The sequence below is a fragment of the Peromyscus maniculatus genome, chromosome 9 (assembly GCF_049852395.1).
Source record: "Peromyscus maniculatus bairdii isolate BWxNUB_F1_BW_parent chromosome 9, HU_Pman_BW_mat_3.1, whole genome shotgun sequence".
Lineage (NCBI taxonomy): Eukaryota > Metazoa > Chordata > Mammalia > Rodentia > Cricetidae > Peromyscus > Peromyscus maniculatus.
The window spans coordinates 5327640-5353984 of NC_134860.1; the positions used below are offsets into that span (position 1 = coordinate 5327640).

The window sequence follows — 26345 nt, forward strand, 5'->3', positions numbered from 1 at the left end:
TCAAAAGAATATTTTGACAATTTCAGTTATAACTAATACTTTTGTTACCAAAGATTCAAGGCAGATCAGACTCAGCTTCTGCCAAATATCCAGGGGTTTTACAAAAGCACCCATGAGAAGTGAGGAGTATCTACCTGTAGATCTTGCATCATGAATTATTTTTGCAATTTATGTAAATATTACTTTAGTCTTACTGTTTGTTTTGCCTTTCCCTTTATTTCTTTTTTAATCTTTGAGAATTGCATACAAGTATGTATACAATTAAAATATAATCATATATATTTCCTTTTCTCCCCTTCCAACTTTCTCCCCTACACATACACACACACACACACCACACCCGTCTCCTGCTACATCACTTCTTTCTTTCTTTTTAATTAAGATTTTTTCATTCATTTTCCACACCAATCAAAGATCCCCCTCTTCCCTCCACCGTCCCCCCAGCCTCCCCCTCCCAACCCATTCCCTTCCACAAGATGGCTGGGCCTCCCATGAGGAGGCCCATTCAGTAGAGGCTCACTTCCCTTTCTTATCTTTGTGTCTTTGTTAGCCCAATGTAAGGAATCATACAATATATAATTTTGTCAAGACTTGCTACTTGGACTCAACATGAATTTTGAATTTCATCCTAGTTCTAGAATCTGCCATTCGTTCACTATCATCACTGCTGAATTCAAACTTTTAAGGGGACAGAAGAAAGCAATCAAACTCTCACCTGGTATTTAATTACAAGGTTAAACCTGCCTAAAGATACAAGTAAAAAATACATCGTCTGGTTCGTAGACAATTGAAACAATACCACACATAGGTGTTCCTTGGGGAGCCATATAAGGTCATGTTTCAGTTTGTGGAAAATGAACATTAGCAGATCATCTCAAGAGCACCTCCTAGCCTCACTTCATATCTCTAATTTATCCTTAGTTAATCTAGTTGGCGACGGGAGATGCTACTGATTGTTTCTTTCCGCCTACCCTTCTCATACTTAGTGGATAAAAGGCTCCATAAACCTCAGGCTCCTTTTAAGCCAAACCGGAACTGTCGGCAACAACCTTACAGGTACCGCCTTCCGGACAAGCCACAGAGAAGCTCTCCGCTTCGACTTGGCACCTGCTTCCTCTCGCCCAATCCCACTGGACAGTGTTCTGGCCCCGCCCACCTGCGGTCGAATTGAGCCCCGCCCTCTCCTGTAGGCGCCTCTAGGGTCGACTGCGCCTGCGCAATGCCGCCAGTGGGCGGAGCGAGGACCCGAGGTGGGGCGGCCGGGAGGGCTCCGAGCAGAGTCTGCTCAGCTCCGGCAGCCGCCCGGGCGCGTCTGAGGTGGTAGCGGCTCCGTCCTCCCTTCCTCCGCCCTGCCCTCGAAAGTAAACTTTGCCGCTCCGCCCGCGGGGTCCCCGGTTCTCGCCGCAGCGTCTCCCGGCGGCGCGGGCCGGCGTCAGGGCCTGTCTGCCTCCCCCGGCTCGGGGCCTGGGCGCCATGGACGCGACGGCGCTGGAGCGGGACGCCGTGCAGTTCGCGCGGCTGGCGGTGCAGCGCGACCATGAAGGCCGCTACTCCGAGGCCGTGTTTTACTACAAGGTAGGGCCAGGCACCGGCTCGGGCCGAGTCACTGGAGCGAGCGCTGGCGGAGCCCGAGACGGAGGGGCGGGGTCCTGTCCTCAGGCCGCAGTCCACGCTGGCAGGTGCCCGCTGCTCTGCTACCTGCGGTGGCGCGAGGTGGGATGGGGAGTGAATGGCCTGCCTGCTCGCTGTCCCTCGGCCCTGATGTGTAGCCAGCCGTGGGTGATATGTCCTAACGAGCCAATAGTGCATGTTCGATGTCGAAAAGAAAAAGTGAAGTAGGAAGGAAATTCATCTCTTTAGCATTGGATGCATATACACATGTATATACTCATGGTGGTTTTTCTAAACGTATGTGTGTATGCGGGGTTTTCACTCCAAAACTTGAATCATGTCGTTTATACTGTTGTAACACCTCACTTCTGCATTGTGCCTAGATAATATTTGGTGGCTTGCATGTGCCACATTTGCAGCTTATTCGGTAGTTTGTGGTCCAGCAATGTAATGGTGCGCTTAATATCCTTAGAGCTAATTTTTTGAACATTTGTGATTCTTATTTGGGATGAATGACTGGGAGCACAATTGCTAAATCAAAAGGTTATGCGCTTCCACAGTTTATCCTGTGCTCTCCAATCCTGAGGGTTTGCAGCGCACCTCTCCTGTTATATCTTCATGATGTGGACATCCGTGACTATACAGAAGTAGTAAAAACACTCCACCCAGCCCCCAGCATACGTGCTATCAATAAAAGATGGTTTGCTTTCTGCTCTCGTTTTATTGCTTTTATTTTAAAATCTACTGTACATTTTAGAGACTTTTGTCTTGCTATATAGTGGAGGCTGATTTCAAATTTGATGTCCTTTTGCCTTAGCCTTGCCAAAGTTGACATTTCAGGAATGTGCCACCATGCCTGACTACCAGGTGATAGTTCCTTAAAAGAAAATTCTGTTTTAGTTTTGGGAAACGGCTTCAGAACTACTAAGCCAGTAACACAGTGCCATATAGCCCAACAGCACCTTCTTATTTGCTTGTAATCCCAGCAGCACACAGTACAAAGAGGTACGAGGATCAAGGAGTTCAGGCCAGCTTGGGCTGCTACATTGTAAGACTTTGTTTCAAAAACCAAAACCGAAAAGTACCATATAAAAATAACTTGATCTAAAACAAAAGAAACTATTCAGCTTTTTTATTTTAGCAGTTGTCATTTAAGAATTAAAAGTCATCCTTAAGGAAGTTTAAAAAATAAAAAAATAATTAGTGCTATGGATCTCCAATGCTGCATAAAACCAGGAGTCAGGAGGACCAGCCAGCTCTGGACGTATGAGACCCTGTTTGGAGGGAGTGGGGAAGGGAGAGAGAGAGAGAGAGAGAGAGAAAGGGGGGGAGCAGTTGTGCTTTGCCCCTGATTATGTTTTTGAATATAAATGAAATGAGTAAAATAAAATTGATAGTTATTTGACTTTTTTAAAAATGCAAGGTGATTATTTGAAAATCAGTACTTACAAGTGAGGAGTAAACTATACTCAGAATTAATGTTTAATTTATGTACAAGAAGTTCAGCTTATTGAGGTATAATGTATTTTAAAAATTATGCTATATGTTTAATGTTTGTATGGAAATTATTTTTTCTCCCTTGAAAAAAATACCTGCTGTATGGACCTTGAAGAAGTCATATTTTCTAACCCACCTGGCTTTTGTGGTTGAATTTCCCATGGGGTGTAAACTGCATTTATTGATTTTGTAGGGATCAGTTCAACAACTTCTGTTTAAAACTAGGCTTGCAAAATGAAGCCCAGTGGTAACTGCTTTGGAAACAGCAGGAGGCCCATGAGTTGTAGCACATGCTCAGTTCCTGCTGAGAGGGGCTGTCCCTTGCAGGACTCTGTCTGCTCTTTCTAGGTGGTAGCATTGTCAACCTTAGAACAGTGAAGGGGAAATGCAAGCTCTTCCTTACTAGCCATAGTACAACTGGTTATGGAAGTTATGGAAAACGGGAAGGCAAATTAGGCTTTCTTAGTTAAGTTTGTTTCATAAAACTGAAATCAAGCATGACAGTTAGGGTGTTTGGCCATCCTATCACCAGAGTGGGTTAGTTTGGGCTGTCTCTCGACCATTGCCAGTAGTCTATTGTGGAGGTATCTTTGTAGATTTTTGTGGGCCTCTATAGCACTTTGCTTCTTCCTGTTCTCATGTGGTCTTCATTTATCATGGTCTCTTATTCCTTGTTCTCCTCATCCAATGACTTGAGGGAACTGAATGCAGAGATCCATGGCCAGGCCCCAGGTGGAGCTCTAGGAGTCCAATTGGCGAGAAAGAGGAGGGTTTATATGAGCGAGAATTGTTGAGACCAAGGTTGGAAAAAGCACAGGGACAAATAGCCAAACGAATGGAAACACATGAACTATGAACCAATAGCTGAGGAGCCCCCAACTGGATCAGGCCCTCTGGATAAGTGAGACAGTTGATTAGCTTGATCTGTTTGGGAGGCATCCAGGCAGTGGGACCGGGTCCTGTGCTCATTGCATGTGCTGGTTGTTTGGAACCTGGGGCTTATACAGGGACACTTGGCTCAGCCTGGGAGGAGGGGACTGGACCTGCCTGGACTGAATCTACCAAGTTGAACTCAATCCTCAGGGGAGTCTTTGCCATGGAGGAGATGGGAATGGGGGGTGGGCTGGGGGGAAGGGGGGCGGGAGGGGGGAGAACAAGGGAATCCGTGGCTGATATGTAAAATTAAATTAAAATTATAAAATAAAATTAAAAAAGAAGCAAAAACAAAACCCAAAAAAAACCTGAAATCTACTTTATTATATTCTACTGTGAGACTTCTAACATTTACAATTTCTTGTGATTTTTTTTAATTGATGTTTTGGTGATGGTTTTATTGATTTGGTTTTGGTTTTGATGGTCCTGGATATTGAACCCAGGGCTTTACACACGCTAGGCAACTGCTGTGCTTAGCTAAGCCCCAGCCCCTGTTTTAATGCTTAAGACTCAGCGTGCCTTTTCAAAATCTATAATTTACACATAAGGAAAACAGAAAACATGTAAGTCACAGCTGTTCTGAAGAAATGTTTAATAACTGGGTTCTTAAATTTTCAACAGAATATAAAAATTAAGGATATTGAAAATGGAAAGAATGGTACTAGAAGATTTTATAACTTATTTGCTATATAAAAAAACTTGAAGATGTTTTTGTTTTGTTATGAAATGAATAGATAATTAGAAAGTAGTAATTAAAATTCATACTGTGAAGGTGTTTTGGATTCTTTGAATTATATTATTATTATATTTTAAGGAAGCTGCACAAGCCTTAATTTATGCTGAGATGGCAGGATCCAGCCTAGAACGGATCCAAGAAAAGATCAGTGAATATCTGGAAAGAGTCCAAGCCCTTCATTCTGCAGGTTAGTCAAAGATGCCACTTGCCTTTCCCTCGTCTTGGACCACATTTACTCCTGTGTTTCTCTTTCCTCTTCATCTTGGGTCTTTTTTGGGGCTGGGGGGTATTGAGACAGGGTTTCTCTGTGTTCCCCCTAGCTGTCCTGAAACTCACCCTATAGACCAGGCCAGCCTGAAACTCACTGAGTGCTGGGATTAAAGGCTTCCCACTTTCTACTTCCCAGCTTCATCTTGGATCTTGATACTTCCTCTTTCTGCTCACTGAGAAGAATCTCTTAAAGAGATTTAAGAAATCATGACGGAAAAAAATTAATAGATCTATAAGAAGAATGTTAGAGTACACTTTCCTAGTTTTCTCTAGCTGTAGAGATAGTAAATTCTCTACATTGAATTTATCATTGACAAAGTTGCGATGAGGACCATGTCAGAGCCTATTTTTAAAGTGTCAGTTCTGACACTAAAGTTAAGGCACTAATTGTCTTTACTGTTTAAGGACTTCAGCAATAGACAGTAAATTCACAGACTTTTCGTTCAGTGTTCTGTACCTACAGACCTTGGGCGAACTCTTTTTAAATGCTACACCTTGGAAAGACAGCGTGTAAGCAGAGACCTGGGACAGCTTATATTAATTATAAAGAGCATAGCTGGTGCCACAGAGGAGTATGTATAAGCTTAGTGATGAGTTTTGTCAGAGAAAAAGGGTTTGTGTCAAAATCTGTTGTTCATTTGGGTAGAAAAAAATATTGCTGACATTTGGCCTAGAAATATATTCATCTCTCTGGGTGGTGGTGGCACACGCCTTTAATCCCAGCACTTGGAGGCAGAGGCAGGTGAATCTCTGTGAGTTCGAGACTAGTCTGGTCTACAGAGCGAGATCCAGGATGGCCAAGGCTACACAAAAAGAAAGAAGCCAAAAAAGAGAGAAAAAGAAATATATTTATTTTAGGATGTTTTTTAAACCTTTCTTTTCTTTTCTTTCTTTCTTTCTTTCTTTCTTTCTTTCTTTCTTTCTTTCTTTCTTTCTTTCTTTCTTTCTTTCTTTTTTTTTTTTTTCCTTTTTCTGTTGTGGAATAATTCCCAGAGGATTTTTACTCTAGAAGAATTCTCTTACTGTCTACCACATACTCTGAGTGGAATAAACAATCATAAGCACATCATTAGGATAAAGTCTGTGTGCTTTGTTTGCTGTTGATTCCCTGTTGCAATAGTTTTCTTTTCTTTTTTTTTGGTTTTTTGAGACAGGGTTTCTCTGTGTAGCTTTGCGTCTTTCCTGGAATTCGCTCTGTAGACCAAGCTGGCCTCGAACTCACAGAGATCCACCTGCCTCTGCCTCCCGAGTGCTGGGATTAAAGGCATGCGCCACCACCACCTGGCCTGCAATAGTCTTCTTAAAACTTGGTAGGCCACTTTAAAACAGTGTCCAGAAGTTGCGTGAGTTGTAGGAATTGTCTGTGTATTGGACTTTGCTTGATAGAAAGTTACACTAATTGCTGCATTCATGATATCTTGTTGGGAGCTCTGGGAGTGGTTCAGTTGGAGGACCTATTTAGCATACTTGAGGTTCTGAATTTCCTTCTTAACATGGGGTGTGGAGGGGCACAGGACCCTGCATGATTAAAAGGAATTTCATTTTTCCAGCCAAGTAAATGAAGCTCTTAAATGTAATTATCTTGTTTTAATAGATAATTCACATTATTTCATATACTATTTTTCAAGAAAATTATTTTTAAAGTTCATAAAGTAATTCTTCTGGACTATTTCCATGATTTCCCTGTCCTCCCTATAGATATTTTTGTTTATTTCAACAATCATCTACTGAATCAATGTTTGGGCTATATAGTAAGTGGATGGGTGGAAGAGGAGCCCCCAGGAAGCCCTAAGTCAAATATGGAAACCTAAAAATAGAAACATTGCAATGTTGTAGAAATCTCTTTCTGAAACATGTTAGGCTAAATGTTAATGTAGACTTCTCTAGAAGGAAAAGAATGTATGTTGATACTAGCTTAGGAATAGGAACTAGTAACTGAGGGAATTTCCATCTTCCCCTGTCTTATGTACACAGTCACACTTATTCCATGGGTTATTATATTCATTTCAGTCAGTGGTCTCTAAATCCTTCAAGTTCTTCCAACAACTGTGAAAAAATACAAAATTATTTTTCCCTAGAGAATTAGGAAATATTTCCCTACTTTGTATTAAATTGCTTTTAAACTGGTATGGTGGTATAAGCCTGCATCCCAGTATTCAGGAGTCTAAAGCAGAAAGATCACTTAAGCCTGCATCCCAGTATTCAGGAGTCTAAAGCAGAAAGATCACTTGAGTCTATGGATTTGAAACCAGCCTTAGCAATATAGCAACAATACAGAACAAAAACAAATTGCATTTGATCCTGGGAAGTAAATTCTAAAATTGATACTATGAATATGATTATCTCCTACAGAAGAATAACACTGATCTCTTAAAGAATATGCTAATGAGATGAAATTGGAAAAGAGTTTAATGCAGACAGTATCTTTTAATTTGTTTGACTAACATTTTCCTTATTTTCAGTAAATGTAGCATATGTAATCTGTGAGAAGTCAGTGGTTTCTGTATTTATCACTTTAAGCAAAATAGGACTTTTACTAATAAAAGAATTTCAATTTTAGCCAGGTATGATGAGGCATGCTTATAATCCAGATACTTAGGAGATTGAGGCAGGAGGAGTCTGAGTTTGAGGCTGGCTTGGGCTACATAATGAGGCTCTGTCTCAAATTATAAATAAATAGATAGATAAATAAAAATTTATTTTGATTACATTTATTGAGATGTAGCTTAGTTGGTATAGTGCCTGCCTAATTAGATTTGATTCTTCATAACATATAAAGTACATGTGGTGCCACAGACCTGTAATCCTAGCATGCTGGAGGTAGATAATCAAGTTTAAGGTCATTCTTGACAGCATAGTAAATTTGAGGCCAGCCTGGGCTATATGTGACCCTCTCTCAAAAACAAATTTTTTTTTAAAGAAAGAAAATAGAACCTCAAATTTCAAAATAGCTTGTTTATAGTCAAGAAAATCTTGACAGGATTGGTTGACTTCTGAGTGGAGAAAAGTATCAATTTGAAATTAACAAATGAAATGTAGAGATTAAGATTACTAGACTAACTTTCTGCTTTAGGTTTCTCATTGTGGGTATTTAATAGAAATGAATCACCTAATATAGAACTGTCTTATTCTTTTGTCATTTGGCTTCTTTCACTGAGCTTAATGTTTGTAAGGTTTATTCATGCTATAGAATGTAGCCAGTCTTTCTCTATCCCACCAGCCAGTCTCCTAGCAAGGAGACTTATTATTAATTATGAACACTCGGCTGATAGCCTAGGCTTGTTTTTACCTAGCTCCTATAACTTAAATTAACCCATTTCTATTCATCTCTGTGCTGCCCCAGGCTTGTTTACATCATCTGCATATTTTCCATCCTGCTATGCTGTTTCCTTTGTGTCTCCTTGCATCTAGGCCCTTCTTCTTCCCAGTGTCCTCTGTGCCTGGAAATCCTGTCTAGCCATTGGCCAGTCAGAGTGACACTTCTTCATAGTGTACAAAAAGATTATTCTACAACAGTAGTGTGTAGCAGTACTTCACCCCTCTTCATTGTATCAACGCACCACAGTCTGTTTACCCATTTATCAAGTTGTAATATTTGGATTTTCTCCCTTTTGTCTATTGTGAATAATGCTGTGTACATTCAGGTACTATGTACATTGTGTACATAGTGTACTGTACATTGTATACTGTGTACACTCAGCAGCATAGCTGGTTCCAGTTTCTTAGTTCCTCTACGTTCTTACTGTTATAAACACTCTCTCTCTCACCCTCCTTCTCTTCTCTGTGTGGAGAGTGCTGGGAATGAATGGCCTTATACATGCTAAGCAAGTGCTCTGCCACTGAGCAATATCCTCAGTTCTGCAACACTTACTCATTCATTCATTCATTCATTCATTCATTTATTTATTTATTTATTTATTTTTAAGGCCAGGTCTTGCTGTCAAACTTCAAAGATATTCCTGTCTCCACCTTCTAAGTGCTGGGAAGTCAGCGCTCTGCCACCAGAATTGACTTTTTATTGACTTTATTTTTAGCCATTCTAATGGATATAAAGTACCATCTCATTGAGTTTTGATGTGCATTATTTGAGGGCTGATGATACTGAGCATCTACACATTTGCTGTGGACTGGAGAGATGGCTCAGGAGATAAGAATACTTGTTCTTACAGAGGACCCAGATTTGATTTCTAGCATCCACATGGTGACTCACAACTGTCTGTAACTCCAGTTCCAAGGAATCTGATACCCTCTTCTGACCTCCAAGGGCACCAGGCATGCACATGGTATGCAGACCTACATGTAGGCAAAACAGCCATGCACAGAAGTAAATCTTTCAGAACAAAACAAACAAAACAAAAAACAAATTGAAGTTCTTATTTCAAAGAGCAATAAAAACTTAATGGCTTCTTCTGGACCTAGATGGATAAGAAAAGCAGGAACTTTATCATCAGGGCCTAGTATTGTCTGTACTAAAAAAAAAATTACCTTAAAATATGATGACTGCTTGCTTCTCCCCCATCTCATTCCTTGTCGTCTTCCTTTCCTTCCTCCTCTTTTCCTTCCTCTTCCTCTCCCTCCTCTTCCCCTTTTCTGGTACTAGCCGTAGAACCCAGGGCCTTTTGTGAAGCAAGTTCACTCTGCCCTGAGCTATCCCCCAGCCCTATGTGTTTCTTAGTATATAGCATTTTCCGAGTTTTTACTGTGTTTTTATGGAGGAAGAAGAATAGAGGAAGATTCCTTTATTTTGCTTTTTATTTTAATGGAGTGCTAGTAGAAAGAAAAAAATCAGGGGAAAATTTTAATAAAGCATGTCTAATATCCTGTCTCTGATGTCTGGATAATTGGCTTTGGGCAGGGGCCTTAAGATTAGAGAGAGAAGCAGAAATTATTCCTCTTAAAAGAGATTTGTGTTGTATATTTTGCTAAGCATTTTAAATGAGGGATATAGAGTTTGGTAAAGAATGTCTTAAATATATTAAAATGTTGGTGTTTCCTGGCTGCATTTAAGTAATATTCATTCTACATATTTTTTCATTCTGTACTAGTTCAGTCAAAGAGTGCTGATCCTTTGAAATCAAAGCATCAGTTGGATCTAGAGCGTGCCCATTTTCTTGTTACACAAGCTTTTGATGAGGATGAAAAGGGGAATGTGGAAGATGCCATAGAATTATATACAGAAGCTGTGGATCTCTGTCTAAAAACGGTAGGTGTAGCTATGAGTCAAACTTGATGGAATTATGTTAAGAAATTGCTTCCCTTGCTCACAGATTTTAATTTGAAGAAACCCCTAATTTCTATCATTATAAATAAACTAATAATAAATTAATTATCACTGAAAATGTTGAGTAGAACATTAATAATAGAGTTTTATACCTTACTAAAGTTTTGCTGCTACTGAATCACTAAGCAGTTTTTTTTAAAAAAATTATATTTGCTTATTTTTAAATTGTTCAGGTTTATCTTGGTAACTAAAAACTACTATAAGAAGGATTCACTATCATGAATCTGTGAATTTAGAATAAACTTCTTTCAATTTCACATAGTAAAAAAATAAAGTAGTGGTTTGGGAGAGCCTTCATTAACTTGCAATATAAAATCTATATGCTGAGTGCTCAAAGTCTGAGATGGACTTTGATTGAGACGTTTAGCATCAAAGGGCATCTAGTACTTAAGAGCACCGTGCATTTGGAAGAGGAATGAGAGAAAGTAGTGGAGGATGTTCCCATTGTCTTTCAGATGGTAGCTTTTTGGCAGGCTGTTGTGGTAAAAAAAACCTGTCTACCTTGATTTCTATAACCCTGGAGAACATAGATAAGTGCTGGTCTCCCTGGGTTCCTCCTGCTCAGCCTTCCATGGTACATGTTTATACATTTATGGTCTAGTTAGCACTTGTCTACACAAATGGCTTTTAAGTTCAGCCCAGTGACAAAATAATCAACATGGTTTTAAGTGATAACCTTTAAAGATAGAAATAAAATGTTGTCTTTATTTACTCATAATTTCAAGAAGTATATTTTATTTTTGCATAAAAATATGGATTAAGTAAAATAAAGAACTATGCTTTAGAATGTTTATCTCTTTCTCTTAAGTCTTATGAAACTGCTGATAAGACTCTGCAAAATAAGTTGAAACAGTTGGCTCGACAGGCACTAGATAGGTGAGTTTTGTCACTTAAATTCTTATCAATGGATAGCATGAATTGTAGTCTTCTTTAAAAACAAAAAACCTTAGCATCTTAATGTGTGGTAGAGGTCTACATGTTCCTCCAATAAGCTGAGACTTAGAAGTCTATCCTTTTTTACTGAATAAATTTACCTTCTCTCTATCTCCTTGCTTTAAACCAAATTAAGTAGCCCACCCATTAGTAAAGAAGTCTTTTAATTTTTGCTTATTTCAAGAACTAACTGATATTTGATTTGTTTTATTGCCCTGATATTACTGAGTGTCTGTGGTAGTTTTGTGGCTTGAACCCAGGGTCTTGTACATGGTATTCAAACATTCTACCACTGAGCTATATTTCCAGCCCTCAACAGTCATATTTCAAATGGAATACTTCCTCTGTGTTGTATAATATCAGACTTCCAAGACAACCTTTTCAGAAAGCCCTCCAGAGTTACTATTAAAAGATAGACATTGAGAATGGCCTTGCATTTGTTCTCAACATCACACCATATGTGTTGCCTTCATCTCCTGCTTGTGTCACTTCTGAGAACTGCTGTAAGCATTGTATAAAGCTGAGTCTCCCCTGCACTTTCATTCTGATGGCTCTGCCTGTTTTGAATATTCTTTTCCATTGGTATTACCCCATTGTGGAATATACGAAAAGACCAGTTTGTTGTTGATGTCTGTGCTACATTCAGCCTTCATCCCCTAACTGGAAGCTTGTGAAGATAGACTTTTGCCAATTTTGTTCACTGCTTAAGTAAGCACCTCGCAGAATGCCTAACATAGATGTGCTCAGTAGGTACTTTCTCAATGAATGGATCTGTGTAAGTAAATTATGCCTCTTTCAAGAGTTGAGGTAGAAAACTACTTTATTGCAAAGGAAAGGAGTAGAAATTTCATCTGTTTCTAGAATGTGAATTTTTGAAATTATCTCAGTTTGAAGCTCTGCCTATACCTATGTTCTGGCCCTTTTATTGTGGTATAACTCATCCCTTTTCTGCTTCATCATCAGCCAAGCTTTAGTTTGTTTACCCAAATTCATGACATAGTTGCCTTGTCCAGTTCCCAGGACATGGAGTTACCATGTTCACCAGACTCAGTTGCCTTTTCCATCATGATTTCTTTTACCAGTTAGAAACATGGTTGATTTTTATTCTTGTGTAAATAAACCATCTAGTATTTCTGAGTTCATCCTAAGCAAAGGTAGGTGGGTTGAGGTGTCAATTAGAGGCTCGTTTGATGATCTGTTGAAGATTAAGGACCTTTTTTCTAGGAAAATGTACATCTAGTATTCTTGGCATATAATTTTGGAGTGTTATAAGACTCATGAAGCTAATATGTAGATCTTAGGTGAAGAACATTTTTAGCTTGTTAGTTTTTTGACAGAACAGTCAAAATCCCCTTGCATATCATGTGATGTCCTCTGTCATCAATTCCTGCTTTCCTCTCACTTCATCTCCTGCTGCCTCTCATTTGTACTTTTCACGGGGCCTATATCCATCCTTTTGAAGTTACTCTGCTCTTTGATACTACTGCACATTCTGGATCTGTTTCTTCACTGCAGATGAATTTCTCTAAGACCCAAGCATTAAGTCTAAGCACCCTTCCCTTGATTCACCCTCTTTTCTTGGTCATTAGGGCTCTTATTTCTTTTTGTATATTTATTTATTTGCATGAAATGCTTCTGTCCTGGCATCTATCATTTTGACACCATTGTCTTTAACAGCCACAAAATCTTAAGGATAGGATTTATACACTATTATACACCCTTTACCTGCATAGTGGCTGATGTAGAATAAATAAATGTTCATTTAAGTAGTATGTACAAAGTATGTGCAGTATTTTACATAGAGAAAATTTGATTAGTATGTAAGGATTTTGTGAACTGATTTTACGTTATGATGCTTTACTAACTCAAAGTAAGTTTTGTGTCCTGTAAGTCTAAATGCTACACTTAAGAGGTAGAGGCAGGAGGATCAGGGCTTCAAGGTCACACTGCTACAGAGCAAGTTTGAGGCCAGTCTCTTCATGAGATCTTGTCTCATAAGAAACAAAATCCTAAATGTAAGAAGAAAACTGGAACAGTTCTTCTGTGGTTCTGTTTTAGAGCAGAAGCATTGAGTGAACCTCTGACAAAGCCGTTTTGCAAACTCAAAGCAACAAATATGAAAACGAAGACTCCTCCAGTAAGAACACATTTTCCTCTAGGATCTAATCCTTTCCTAGAAAAGCCTCAGCCATTTTTAAGTCCACAGTCATGTGATGCCCAAGGACAGAGATACACAGCAGAAGAAATAGAAGTGCTCAGGTAAATCCACTCATGACTCAGGGTAATGAAAACTTTAAACATAATCAGTGGAGACTCTCACTCTGAATTACCTTCAGAACTTTGTTGTGATACGTTGTGCTATTATTTAACTGTGCATTACATTGTATATCAGCTTGAATAGTTACAGAGTAGAACCACCCAACTTGCTGGTTCTAATATGTTTTAGTGTTAGCATTTTTTCCTATGCTTTTTTTTTTTTTTTATAATCCTGGTCTCTGCATAATTGAGTCCTAAAGATTGGGGAGCGTAGCAGTTATGGCAGGCTGTTTATTCTCTGTGCACCTTTGTAACCACAGCTCTCACGGGGGTGGAGGGTTGCTTTGAAGTAACCAGCAAATGAAAGTCTAGAGTTGAGAATACTTTTGTTTTGTGGGGTGGGAGGGCATTTCGAGATAGGGTTCTTCTGGGTATCCCTGGGTGTCCTGGAGTTCTCTCTGTAGACCAGGCTGGCCTTGAACTCACAGAGATCCACTGGCTTCTGCCTCCCAAGTGCTGGGATTAAAGGTGTGCACCTCCACCACCGGCTACTTTTTCATCTTTTAAGAGTTAAAAAAAAAAATGAGGGGCTGGAGAGATAGCTCAGAATTTAAGAGCATTGGCACCTCTTCTAGAGGTCCTGAGTTCAATTCCCACCAACCACATGGGGCTCACAACCATCTATAATGGGATCTGATGCCTTCTTCTGGCATGCAGGCATACATGCAGATGGAGCACTACATACATAAAAATAAATAAATCTTAAAAAGTTATTAAAAGCCGGGCGGTGGTGGTGCACGCCTTTAATCCCAGCACTTGGGAGGCAGAGGAAGGCAGATCTCTGTGAGTTCAAGGCCAGCCTGGTCTACAAAGGGAGTTCCAGGAAAGGCACAAAGCTACACAGAGAAACCCTGTCTTGAAAACAAAACAAAAGTTATTAAAAAAAATGCGAACAGTAGAATTATGACAGAGACCACTTTGTAAAACCTAAACTGTATATTATGTCAATCTTTACAGAAAATGTTCACGAACTCCTGTTGTAGACAGACAGCTCAGTTCATTTGAAAGCAGCCTTGGGGGCTATTAAAAATTCAAATTCTAATCTTGGCATAGCATTTACCTGTAATCCCAGCACTCTGGAGGGAGGAGACTTAACAATTTCAGGTTCAAGGCCAGCCTGGGCTACAAAGGAGACCCGGCCTCAAAAAAACAATAACAAACAGCAAGACCCACAATAATGTAGAGATCCTTTACTCTCTTTTGAATCAGTTGATTAGTTGAAAGAAGATAAACCATTGAGCCAGCTGGCTGTATTTGAGTTGGGCAGGTCATATAGGTGTTAATTTTGAGTTTTCCTGAGATTGAGCTGATGAAAGGATCAGTGTTCACTCCTTGGTCATAGCTTTCAGGGCATCTTTTCTTCCTGAAGATTTTGGTTATACATCTATTAGCCTGGTTCCTTTGCCTAGGAAAAATAGTATGTAAACAAACACAGTATGAAACAAAACATCAAAAAAAGGTTCCTTTTAATGCTGAGGTTTTAAATTAGTGAGTGTCTTAGTTAGGGTTGCTATTACTATGATAAAATACCATGACCAAAGCATTTTAGGGAGGAAAGGGTTTATTATTCAGCTATGTTTTCACATTATTTACTGTTCATCATCAAAGGAAGTCAGGTAGAAACTCAAGCAGAGCAGGAACCTGGAGGCAGGAGCTAAAGATACCATGGAGGGATGCTGTTTACTGGCTTGCTCAGCCTGCTTTCTTATAGAATGCAGGACCACCAGTCCAGTAATGGCCCTGCCCACAATGGACTGGGCTCTCGTTAATCAATCACTAAGAAAATACCTTATAGGATTGCCTACAGCCTGATCCTATGGAGGCATTTTCTCAATTAAGGCTAGCCAGTACAGTGAGAATTCATCGTTTTGGCTACTCAGCATCTGTATGCTACTTTTATATGTACTACACATCTGAAATTCCACACTAACAAAACAACTCTCTCAAAACATAACTATCCTTCATACAAGTGAAGATGAATATACACTGTCTCAATAGTTATTGTATCCATTGCTGACTGCATTAATCTTCAGATTCACTGAGTATATTACCTAAACACTACAACACTCTTAAAAAAAAGTAGATGTATAAGAAAGAAATAATTACTGGACATGGTGGTATGTGCTGCAATTCCAGCACTCAAGATGCTGATGTAGGGATTTTTGAGTTCGAGGCCAGCCTGATTACCTGGGTTACATAGTGAAGCTCTATCTCAATTAAACAACAATAACAAACTCCCAAAGGAAATAGTTAATATACATAAAACATGTGGAGCTTCTACAAATCTCACTGAGTTTGTGGATAGATCATAGCTGTTTCTATGGCACTTTTTTCTTCCAGGACTCATCCATATTCCCATAGCTAGAAAATAGATCACATTTTTCAGAGTTTATCATGTTTTTTTATTTGTTTGTTTATTTGACTGGTTTTTAGTTTTTCAAGACAGGGTTGCTCTATGTAGCCCTGACTGATCTGGAACTCACTCTGTAGACCAGAATGGCCTCAAACTCAGATTTGTCTGCCTCTGCTCCAAAGTGCTGGGACTAAAGGCCTGGGTCACCACTGCCTGGCTTATTTATAAATTCCCAGATAACTAAGTTATTGCTTTGTTTCTTTGGGCTTAGGATAGACTTGGCTTTGTAAGCTTGTATTGGACACTAAGGCCTATTTTAAGACAGTTTTTTGTAGTGGATATCAGGTGGGTTTTTTTTTTCTTCATTGCTGTTGCTGTACTAGTTAATTAATTAAATTTTTGTGCTGAAGGTTGAACCTTTTACAAATGATAGGCAAAAATGCTACCACTGTGCTACATCCCAAGTCTAGGAAGTTAATTTTAAAAGAATGTTCTTATTAAAATGCATTGAATTACAACAGTTACTCTCTGGTATTTTTCTTATCAAAACTGTCCAAATAAAGATTTGAACACTATGAAGTTGTCAGTTTAATACTGTATCATACTTTGTCATTGAAATTTTACCTTTGGTATTAGCTAAAAGGCTGAGAAGTTACTGTCATTTAAACTTAGAGTTTAACTAAGATTGGTGATTAAGATAGACTTGAAAAGTTAGCTCTTTTTCTTATGTCTTATAGGACAACATCAAAAATAAATGGTATAGAATATGTTCCTTTCATGAGTGTTGATCTGAGGGAACGTTTTGCTTATCCAATGCCTTTTTGGTAAGTAAGCACGTTTAACTTTTACTTCTAAGATCATTTAAAGAAGTTTTCAGTACTCTGAAGTTCATTTTAATTTGTAGCCTTGAAATTAAAATTTATGTACAAAATTGGTTGGAAAAGAGGAGTATTTATGGGAAAGAGGTGGAAAAATAAATAAAACAGTCCAAATAAAGATCTGAGCAACATGAAGTTGTCAGTTTAATGTAGTACCATGATAGAGTACCACAATATCACATTTATTTTAATTAGCTTCATCATGGGCTCATGGGTATTTTTTTTTAAACCTAACCTTATAGACATAGTGCTTAATATAATACTTGGTACAAAGTAAGTACTGAGCAAACATTTATCCAGTTAGTGATTGGCTTACAATAGATAAAAGTCCAGAAATTAATCTAAGTGTTTAGAGATGTACTCAAATACCTACACAGAAGATACTGGTATTAAATTGTAAGAGTAAATCACTCTGGTATGTGCTACATGTATGTATTTACTCTAGTATGTGATTATATTTAAGGAGATGTAGATTTGTGGTTTCAGTTTATATGTAGCAAATTAAGATAAATTAACTCTCTCATGCTAGAATGTCCAAATGAAAAACAGCATGAACAATAAAAATTTGGGGTAATTCAATAATATAATTGAAAAAGTAAAACATGAAATACAGAAATTCCTTTAATTTACAGATCAATATGTTCAGGGTGGTATGACCATAGAAAAGACTCTTTTAATTTAGGAATTGCTATTCCTAAATTGGAATTCCTAAATTCCACAGTTGGAAGTAACCCTGCCCACCCCCCATACACACACTTTTTCTTTTTTGGGTAATTACTTGCTTAATACATGTCTCCTACTGGAAATTATAAACTTCGTGAGGACAGAGACCATGTTGTTTAACTAGGTCCCATCCTGTATCTAGCCAGTATCTGTTATATAATAAATACTCAAGATTTACTGAATGAATTAAATTTGAGGAAGAATAGATGAATACTAAAATTAAGTGGCAATATTTTCTCATATTTGCATAGAGAATAATCAAAAGAAGAATAATTGTAAACATTTTAAAATTCGTTTAACAGATTGACAGGAAAAGGTCTCCATAATTTAACTTAATTTAGAGCAGTGGTTCTCACCTTTCCTAATGTTGTGACCCTTTATTACAGTTCCTCATATGGTGACCCCTAGCCATAAAATTATTTTGTTGCTACTTTATAACTGTAATTATGCCACTGTTATGAATCGTAATGTAAATATCTGATATGCAAGATATCTTTTTTTTTTTTTTTTCCGAGACAGGGTTTCTCTGTGTAGCTTTGCGCCTTTCCTGGAGCTCACTTGGTAGCCCAGGCTGGCCTCGAACTCACAGAGATCCGCCTGGCTCTGCCTCCCAAGTGCTGGGATTAAAGGCGTGCACCACCAACGCCCGGCGCAAGATATCTTATATGGTTCTCTTCATGGTGTTACAACCTGCAGGTTGAGAACCACTGATTTAGAGACTGATTAAAAATTTTTTTTTTTTTGTATTCTGGTGATATGCTAACCTTTAAATCATAAGCATTGTATTTTATAAAGTACTTTTAATAGCCTTATGTATCTTAAGAAAATGTGTTTAACACTGACTTTAATTACCCAGTGATTTTAGAGAACAAATACTATGGAATTTTAAATTTATTCTATAGTATCTGTTATATGGAAGGTTAATAATGGGTGAGTAATAGATAAAATTATAGATTTGAATTGGCCTTGATTTTCTCCCTTACAAGTTGGTGATTGCTGTCTTTAAACTCCTAAGTTCACTCAGCTCTGTTTCTACTTATAATTGGCTCCTAACATTACACAGGTTCTAGCTAAAATGTTACCTGAACAGTAGAGGTTCTGTGAAGTGATCATCAAAATGTTTGAGAGACCAGGTGTGACGGCACACCTGCAATCACACCACTTAGGAGGCAGAGGTAGGGTGATCATAAGTTCAAGAACATGTCTCAAAATTTAAAAACAACAAAATTTCTTTTGAGCAGTATTGTAGGCAATCTTTTCTACCTAAGAGATTTGCAACAACATGGACTCATGAAAGTCTAGAGGTGTCCTATGTCATACTTGAGCACAAAATCTTCTTTATCTAATACTCATCAGATTCTTAGATAAAAGAATACTACACAAATTTGTTTTAGTTTGCATATTACACATTACCACAAAATCTTTTTAAATCCAAAGAGATGTTGCTGTTGCTGTAGGAAGGTAAAGGCTTGGGGTTGGAGAGGTAGATGGTTTTTATTTGGTGTTGTATGCCAGCTTTAAAGAGGTACTACAGCAAGGAGTGAGAACAGTGTAATAGGTGACGTGGCTGTAGTACCACAGACTTGGATTAATATGTCACTTTTTACTTAGCTTTATGACCTTGGTAACCAGTTTATGCTTTCCCAAAAAGTGCTTAACTGATTACAGTTATTTTGAATGTTAAAATGGAGAATAATATCTAAAGCATGTTGGCATGATGCTTGGCACAAGGTCACTGTTTAGTAAATTAGCTAGTCTCTTTGTCCTTTCAAGGGGCAAGGGAAGGATCTGTAGCTTCCTATGTCCTCAGTGGATCAGTTTGTATTGTTAATGACTCTATTTTGTTGCTAGGTTTTCTGAATGCCAAGTTAAATGTCTGTACCATATTTTTAAGTAAATATAAGCTGTCTTCACTTACTTAATGTTTATTTGTTTTAACTGGAGAAGGTGTTCAGATTGACTGAATTCAAGGTTAAATGTAAAGAGCCAGGTCTGACTGGTTATTTTAGGAAGACAAACGTGTAGCTATATGATCTCTGCGCCAAAAAGAAGATTTCATGCCGGCTTCAAGTCATCTTTAAAAATTAATATGTTCTTTTAACTTTTATTGTTACCTCAGTGATAGATGGGGCAAGCTTCCATTATCACCTAAACAAAAAACTACATTTTCTAAATGGGTACGACCAGAAGATCTCACCAACAATCCTACAATGATATATACTGTATCCAGTTTTAGCATAAAGCAGGTAAACATTTATTTTGTATAATGTTCAAGAAAGTTGGCACTCTAAGGAAATTTGAATATAGATTTGAATTTTCTTAGATTGTATATATTTAGATGCATGAGTATAATTGCAAAAATTTCTCATCCTTCACATTGATTATTTCCAGCTTGATTTGGTAGCATATAACTATAATCTCAGCACTCAGGGTTTAATGCTGTAGTGGGCTACATAGTAAGTCTGAGACCAGTCTGGGCTGCATAACAAGATAATTCTCAAAATGAGACCAAATACTTGTTAATTTTTTTTTCTTCTGAGACAGCATCTTGCTTTGAGCTAGCCTTAAACTCAGTAGTCCTCAACATCAGCCTCCCAAGTAGCTGAGATTACAGATGTGTGCCCCCATGCCTAGTGCATTCTGCACCTTCCGTCTTTAACATTGAGAAACTGTTCTGAGCAATTACAGATCTTTTCAGTACTGGGAATTGAATTAGGGGTCTTATGTATGCTAGGTTATCACCCTATCACTGAGCTACAACCCCAGCCCCAGTTATAGAATTTTGCATTTGTAGATGTGAAACTTGAGAATTGCATTTCACCCTTGACAAGGAAATAGTTATACAAGACTTAATTATTTAAGTATTTAACTCTTGGGGCTAGTGAAGTCTCTGCTGCATAAGCATAAGGACCTGAGTTTGCATCCTCAGAAACACCTAAAAAGTCAGGAGGGGTTGGAGATGGGGAAGAGCACTGTCTGCTCCTCCAGAGGACCCGAGTTCAATTCCCAGAACCCACATGGAAGCTCACACCTGTCTGTAACTCTAGTCCTAAGGGTTCTAGGGCCTTCTTCTGATTTCTTTGGGTGCCAGGCACAAATGGTGCACAGAATTACATGCAGACTGAATACCCATACACATAACCATTTAAAAAGGAAAAAATCAGGATGACTGCACACTGGTGTAACCCTAGCCTAAGGGATGCAAAGGTAAGTGATCCATGATGCTATCTGGCCAGCCAGCCTACTCGAATGGGTAAGCTTCAAGTTCAGTGAAAGACCCTCTCAAAAAGTAAAGGGTGGGTAAGTTCGATTCCCACTCCTCATATATGGCAGCTCATAAGCCTGTAACTCCAGCTTCAGGGTATTCAGTGCTCTCCTTTGGCTTCCTTGGGTTTCCACACTCCATGTGCACATAGAGCCCAAAATAGACACATACAGAGATAACATAATTAAGAATAAACACAGATACACATACATATATATATATATATATATATATATTTTTTTTTTAAAGTAAAAGGTAGAAAGTGATTGAATGAAACAATCCCTATCATTGACCTTGGGCCTCCATATATACCTATGCGTAGATGCTTACATTCACACTAATAAACACACACACACACACACACACACGCACGCACGCACGCACGCACGCACACACCCTAAGGTATTCATTGAGATACTTTTTCTAGTATTTGAATAAAATATGTGAGTTGGTGGCATGACATTTCTATTTTCCTATTTGAATAAGATATTTAATATAAAAGCTAAGGTGGTAGGTGTAATGCATAAATATTGTACAAATGGTGAAATTACGTGAATGAAAGAATATGTTGTTCTTATTAACAGACAATAGTATCAGATTGTTCCTTTGTGGCATCATTGGCTATCAGTGCAGCTTATGAGAGACGATTCAATAAGAAGTTGATTACCAGGTAAATTTTTGTGTTTGTCCTTCATATAATTGTTACTTAACTAGAAATTTAAAACTTAGACCATATGCATATAAGAGGTGGAGAGGGCATAACACGAGATTATTATGATCCTTTATGGATGTTAAATAGATGATTCCTGAATGTGGGAAGTTATTCTAAAGCAGTAAGAACATATGCATATGTAGCAAAATAATGTATGTGGAATGTGTTTTGAAATTGATGTAATCAAAGTAGAAATCATGTCCTATTTGTACTTTGTAATTTTAGCTGTACAGTAAGTTAGCCACTAGATACCTGTGGTTATTGAGAAATTGAAATAGGTTATTTTGAGTTAAGATGGGCTGCAAGTGCAAGATGTACATGAGATTTTGGAAACTTAGCATATAAATTGTAGAATTGGAAAATATTGAGTATATGTTGAAGTCATAATTGGATTAAGCAAAATGTGTTGTTAGAATCAAATGTTATTAGAATCAATTTGATTTTTAACTTTTTTTGTTTGTTTTTGTTTTGGGAGATAGGGTCTTTATGTTGCCTGGCTGGCCTGGAACTCTCCATGTAGATCAGGCTGGCCTCGAACTTACAGAGATCCACCTGCTTCTGCCTCCCTAGGTTGAGATTAAATGCTTTTTCACCTTTAACTTTTAATATGGCTACAGAAAAATATAAAGTGGCGTGCATTTCTGTTGACTAAAACAGCTTTAAACTGCCTTGAAATGTTTCTGAATTTTTTTTTTCAGTTTTTGAAAGTTATATTAAGCTTAAAACCATTCAGTATAATTATAATCATGTTTTTATTTAGTTTGTTCTGAGAATAAAAGATAAATCAGACAGTCCTTATTTCAGTTATTTGCCACATATATAAACAATTTGGAATGTGCTTGATTTGGTGCAATATATTTTAAAAGAAAATTGGTAGTGAAGGTTCTTATAATATCTCATTGTATACTTTTTAAAAAGTTTTAAATGTGTATGGATAGATATTTGCTTGCATGTATATCTGTTTACCACATGTCTTTTGTGTAACTGTGTAATTCATTAATGGCATGATCATGTGTGCTGTGCCTTTAATCCCTACATGAAAGTTGTCTGGTATCTGTAGAGATTAGATCAGTGTTTTGGATCACCTGGATCTGGAGTTACAAATAGTTATCAGCCACCATGTGGGTACTAAGAACTAATCCCATGTCCTCTGCAAAAGCAACAAGTACTTGTAATCTCTCTAGAGATTCATTATTACTTTTAATTTTATGTAGCTTTATTAGAATTGTGCTAAGTGCCTTAATTGTGATTTGTTGAAATGATCTTTACTTCTTAAAACCAATGATAAAAGATAATTTTAACTGGCTTAAAATATATTTATTCAGTATGTGATTTGTTAAAACATATAGTTAAAAATTGAGCACTATAGACTGTAGCTCAGTTAATAAAGTGATTGCCTAGTGTACACAGGGCCCTGGGTTCAGCCAACCCCCAATGCTGTATAAACTGGTCATGATGGAGCATACCTATAATCCCACCATTCTGGAGGTGGAAGCAAGAAGATCAGAGTTCAAAATCTTCCTCTGCTGTATAATTAGAAGCCAACCTGAAGTTTGTAAGACCCTGACTCAGAATATTGTGAAGATTTATGTTCTAGTTTATGATTTTAAAAAATATTTTCTTTTCTTTTTTTATGTGAAATTTAACTACATTTTTTTTCATTTTTCTTTATTAAGAAATTTTCTACTCACTCTACATACCATCCACAGATCCTACCTCCTCCCTCCTCCCACCCCCCAGCCCTCCCTCCCAAGCCACCTCACATCCCCACATCCCCCAAATCAAGGTCTCCCATGGGGAGTCAGCAGAGCTCGGCACACTGAGTCTAGGCAGGTCCAAGCCCCTCCCCACTGCACTAAGGCTGCGTAAGGCATCACTTCGCAGGCACTGGACTCCCAAAAGCCTGCCCATGCACTAGGGACGGATTCCTATCCCCCTTAGAAAATATTTTCTTAAGCTGGGAGTAGTGGTACATTTGGTAGGCTAAAGCAGGAAGGTCATGAGTTCCAGACCAGCCTGGCTACATGGTGAGACCCTATCTCGAAAGGAAAACCAAAACCAAGAAATATTTAAAATATTAAAATAGAGCCGGGCGGTGGTGGCGCACGCCTTTAATCCCAGCACTCGGGAGGCAGAGGCAGGCGGATCTCTGTGAGTTTGAGGCCAGCCTGGGCTACCAAGTGAGATCCAGGAAAGGCGCAAAGCTACACAAGAGAAACCCTGTCTCGGAAAACCAAAAAAAAAAAAAAAAAATATTAAAATAGTCTTGTATTCATTTTTATAAAATTGGGAAGAAAATAACATTTATAAATGAATGGCATATGTTTAAATGTAATATAAAGTTTTATGTATTAGTTGATTTTGAATATTAACATTGGTATCTTAATACCCATTTTCCTTTCCAAAAGCATAATTTACCCACAGAATAAGGATGGCGAACCAGAGTACAATCCCTGTGGAAAGTATATGGTAAAACTTCACCTCAATGGTGTCCCAAGAAAGGTGAATGTCTCTTTTTCCTTCCCAATCCTCCCTCCACCTCCTCTTTCTTCACCTCCTCACCCTTGATTCTCAGAGGGAAATAAACTAAGAAAAGTTGACTGTGTAAAGATTTTAAAAGTCAATTCAGTTGATTTGAATGTGTGATATATTGTACACACTACTAACTATAGAATCATTTGTTAGTGATTAAAAATAAAACAAGTATAAAATTTTTTAAGGGCTGGAGAGATGGCTCAGTGGTTAAGAGCACCGACTGCTCTCCCAGAGGTCCTGAGTTCAATTCCCAGCAACCACATGGTGGCTCACAACCACCTGTAATGAGATCTGGTGCCCTCTTCTGGCCTGCAGGGACACATGCAGACAGAACACTATACATGATAAATAAATAAATCTAAAAAAAAAAAAAAATTTTTTTTTAAAGATTTAATTTTTGTGTGCGTTGTTTGTGTGCACACACCTCATGTGTGCAGGTGCCTGTGGAGGCCAGAAGAGGGTGTCAGATCTCCTGGAGCTGGAGTGACAGGTCCTTGTGAGCTGTCTGACATGGGTCCTGGGAACTGAACTCTGGTCCTCTGGAGGAGGAGCAAGTGTTCTTAACCACTGAGCTGTCTCTATAGCCCCTCAAAAAATCTTTTTTTATAGATTTCGTTGTTTTGCCCAAATTGTCTTCAGCTGGTCTCTCAAGTGATCCTCGTGCGTAGCTGGAGCTACATGTACGTGAGTCACTGTACTAAAGTCTTTTTTAAAAAATGGTTTTCAGATCCCTTGAGCAAAGTTCTAATAAAGACTTGCTAATGATTAAACTTTTTCATTTGATCTGAGTTTTTGTTTGGTTCCTTTTTCTGACAGGAAGGGATTAATGTATCCCATTCTGGCCTCACACTTGTAATGCTTCTGCCTCACTCACCTTGGGAACAATGGGAAGCTCTTTTTTTTCCCTCATTTTTCGAGACCAGGTTTCTCTGTGTAGGAACTTCCCCTGTATCCTTGAACTTACAGAGATCTGCCTTCCTCTGTCTGCCTCCCGAGTGCTGGGTTTAAAGGTGTGCACCACTACCGCCCGGTCGGGAAGGCTCTTTAACTCTTTTAATTAAAAGGAAATGAGGATCAGCCAAATAGTTTCATGGTAAAGGTACTTCCCTTACAAACCCAGTGGATATGAGGACAATCCTTGGAACATAAAAGTAGGAGACCGAGAACGACCTCACTCACTCCTGCCTTGCCATGTGCTTCCACACATATACATGTATCATTCACATATAATAATATAATAATAAATAATAATTTTTAAATTATAAATTAATAAAAAGGTTGATGGCACATGGCTTTACTCCCAGCATTCAGGAGACAAAGGCAGGCAGATAGATTTCTTGAGTTTAAGGCCATCCTGGTCTATACAGTGAGTTCATGCCACTTAAGACTACATAGTGAGACCCTGACTCAATAAATTAGTAAATAAGTTAGTTGATTTAGGAAACCCGATAAACTAAGTCTGTTAGATCAGAAGAGTTGATAAATAATCATAACGCAAATATAAGAAGCCTTTATTTTTCCTTGTGAAATCTATGCGGATTTAAATGACACTGCTCTGGCTTCCTTTAGCAGTCTCAACTCCATAATGGGACCTTCCTTGCATAGTTAGCATTCTCTAGCACCTGTCTGTTCCTAGGTCCATGCACCAAATAGCGTGTCTCCTGGGAGCTTTTAGAATGGTAGAATTTCAGGCCAGCCTTCAGATGTGCTGAATCAGAGTTGTATTTTTTTTTTTAAAGATTTACTTATTTTTGTTTTATGTATGTGGGTGTTTTGCTTTCATGTATATTTGTGCACCATGTGTGTGCAGCACCTGAGCAGGCCAGAAAAGGGCTATCAGAGCCTCTAGAGCAGTGGTTCTGAACCTGTGGGGCATGACCCCTTTGGGAGTCAAATGTGACCTTTTCACAAGGGTCACACGTCAGATATCCTGCATATCCGATATTTACATTACAATTCATAACAGCAGCAAAATTACAGTTATGAAGTAGCAATGAAATCGTTTTATTGGGGGGGCTCACCACAACATAAGGAACTGTATTAAAGGATCACAGCATTGGGAAGGTTGAAAACCACTGCCCTAGAACTGAAGTTAGACTATTGTTAGCTGACATGTGGGTACCAGGAATTGAACCCAGGTCCTCTAGAAGAGCAGTCAGTGCTGTTAACCACCAAGCCATCCCTCTTGTCCCCAGAGTCCACATTTTAACAACATTACCTGGTGACTGAGGCTGAAATCATTATTCTAAAGCTCAGTAACACTCAAATCTTAGCGTGCATAGAATTACTTAGGGGCATTGAT

General features: G+C 38.4%; 1 protein-coding gene across 3 annotated transcripts in view; it reads left to right on the forward strand.

The window, feature by feature from the left end:
- The first annotated feature begins 1226 nt into the window (after positions 1-1226).
- The window catches only part of Capn7 (calpain 7), a 46310-nt gene continuing 21191 nt past the window's right edge, over positions 1227-26345 (forward strand). For 2 of the 3 annotated variants that reach the window (XM_006981528.4, XM_042284565.2), the window contains exons 1-9: positions 1227-1575; positions 4856-4964; positions 10093-10250; positions 11137-11204; positions 13320-13520; positions 16668-16754; positions 19651-19777; positions 21381-21466; positions 23917-24010. In XM_006981528.4, the coding sequence (XP_006981590.1) occupies positions 1474-1575; positions 4856-4964; positions 10093-10250; positions 11137-11204; positions 13320-13520; positions 16668-16754; positions 19651-19777; positions 21381-21466; positions 23917-24010 (1032 nt within the window). In that variant the 5' untranslated portion in view covers positions 1227-1473. The remainder of the gene's footprint in view (positions 1576-4855; positions 4965-10092; positions 10251-11136; positions 11205-13319; positions 13521-16667; positions 16755-19650; positions 19778-21380; positions 21467-23916; positions 24011-26345) is intronic. The other variant, XM_076544228.1, reaches the window with a different exon arrangement.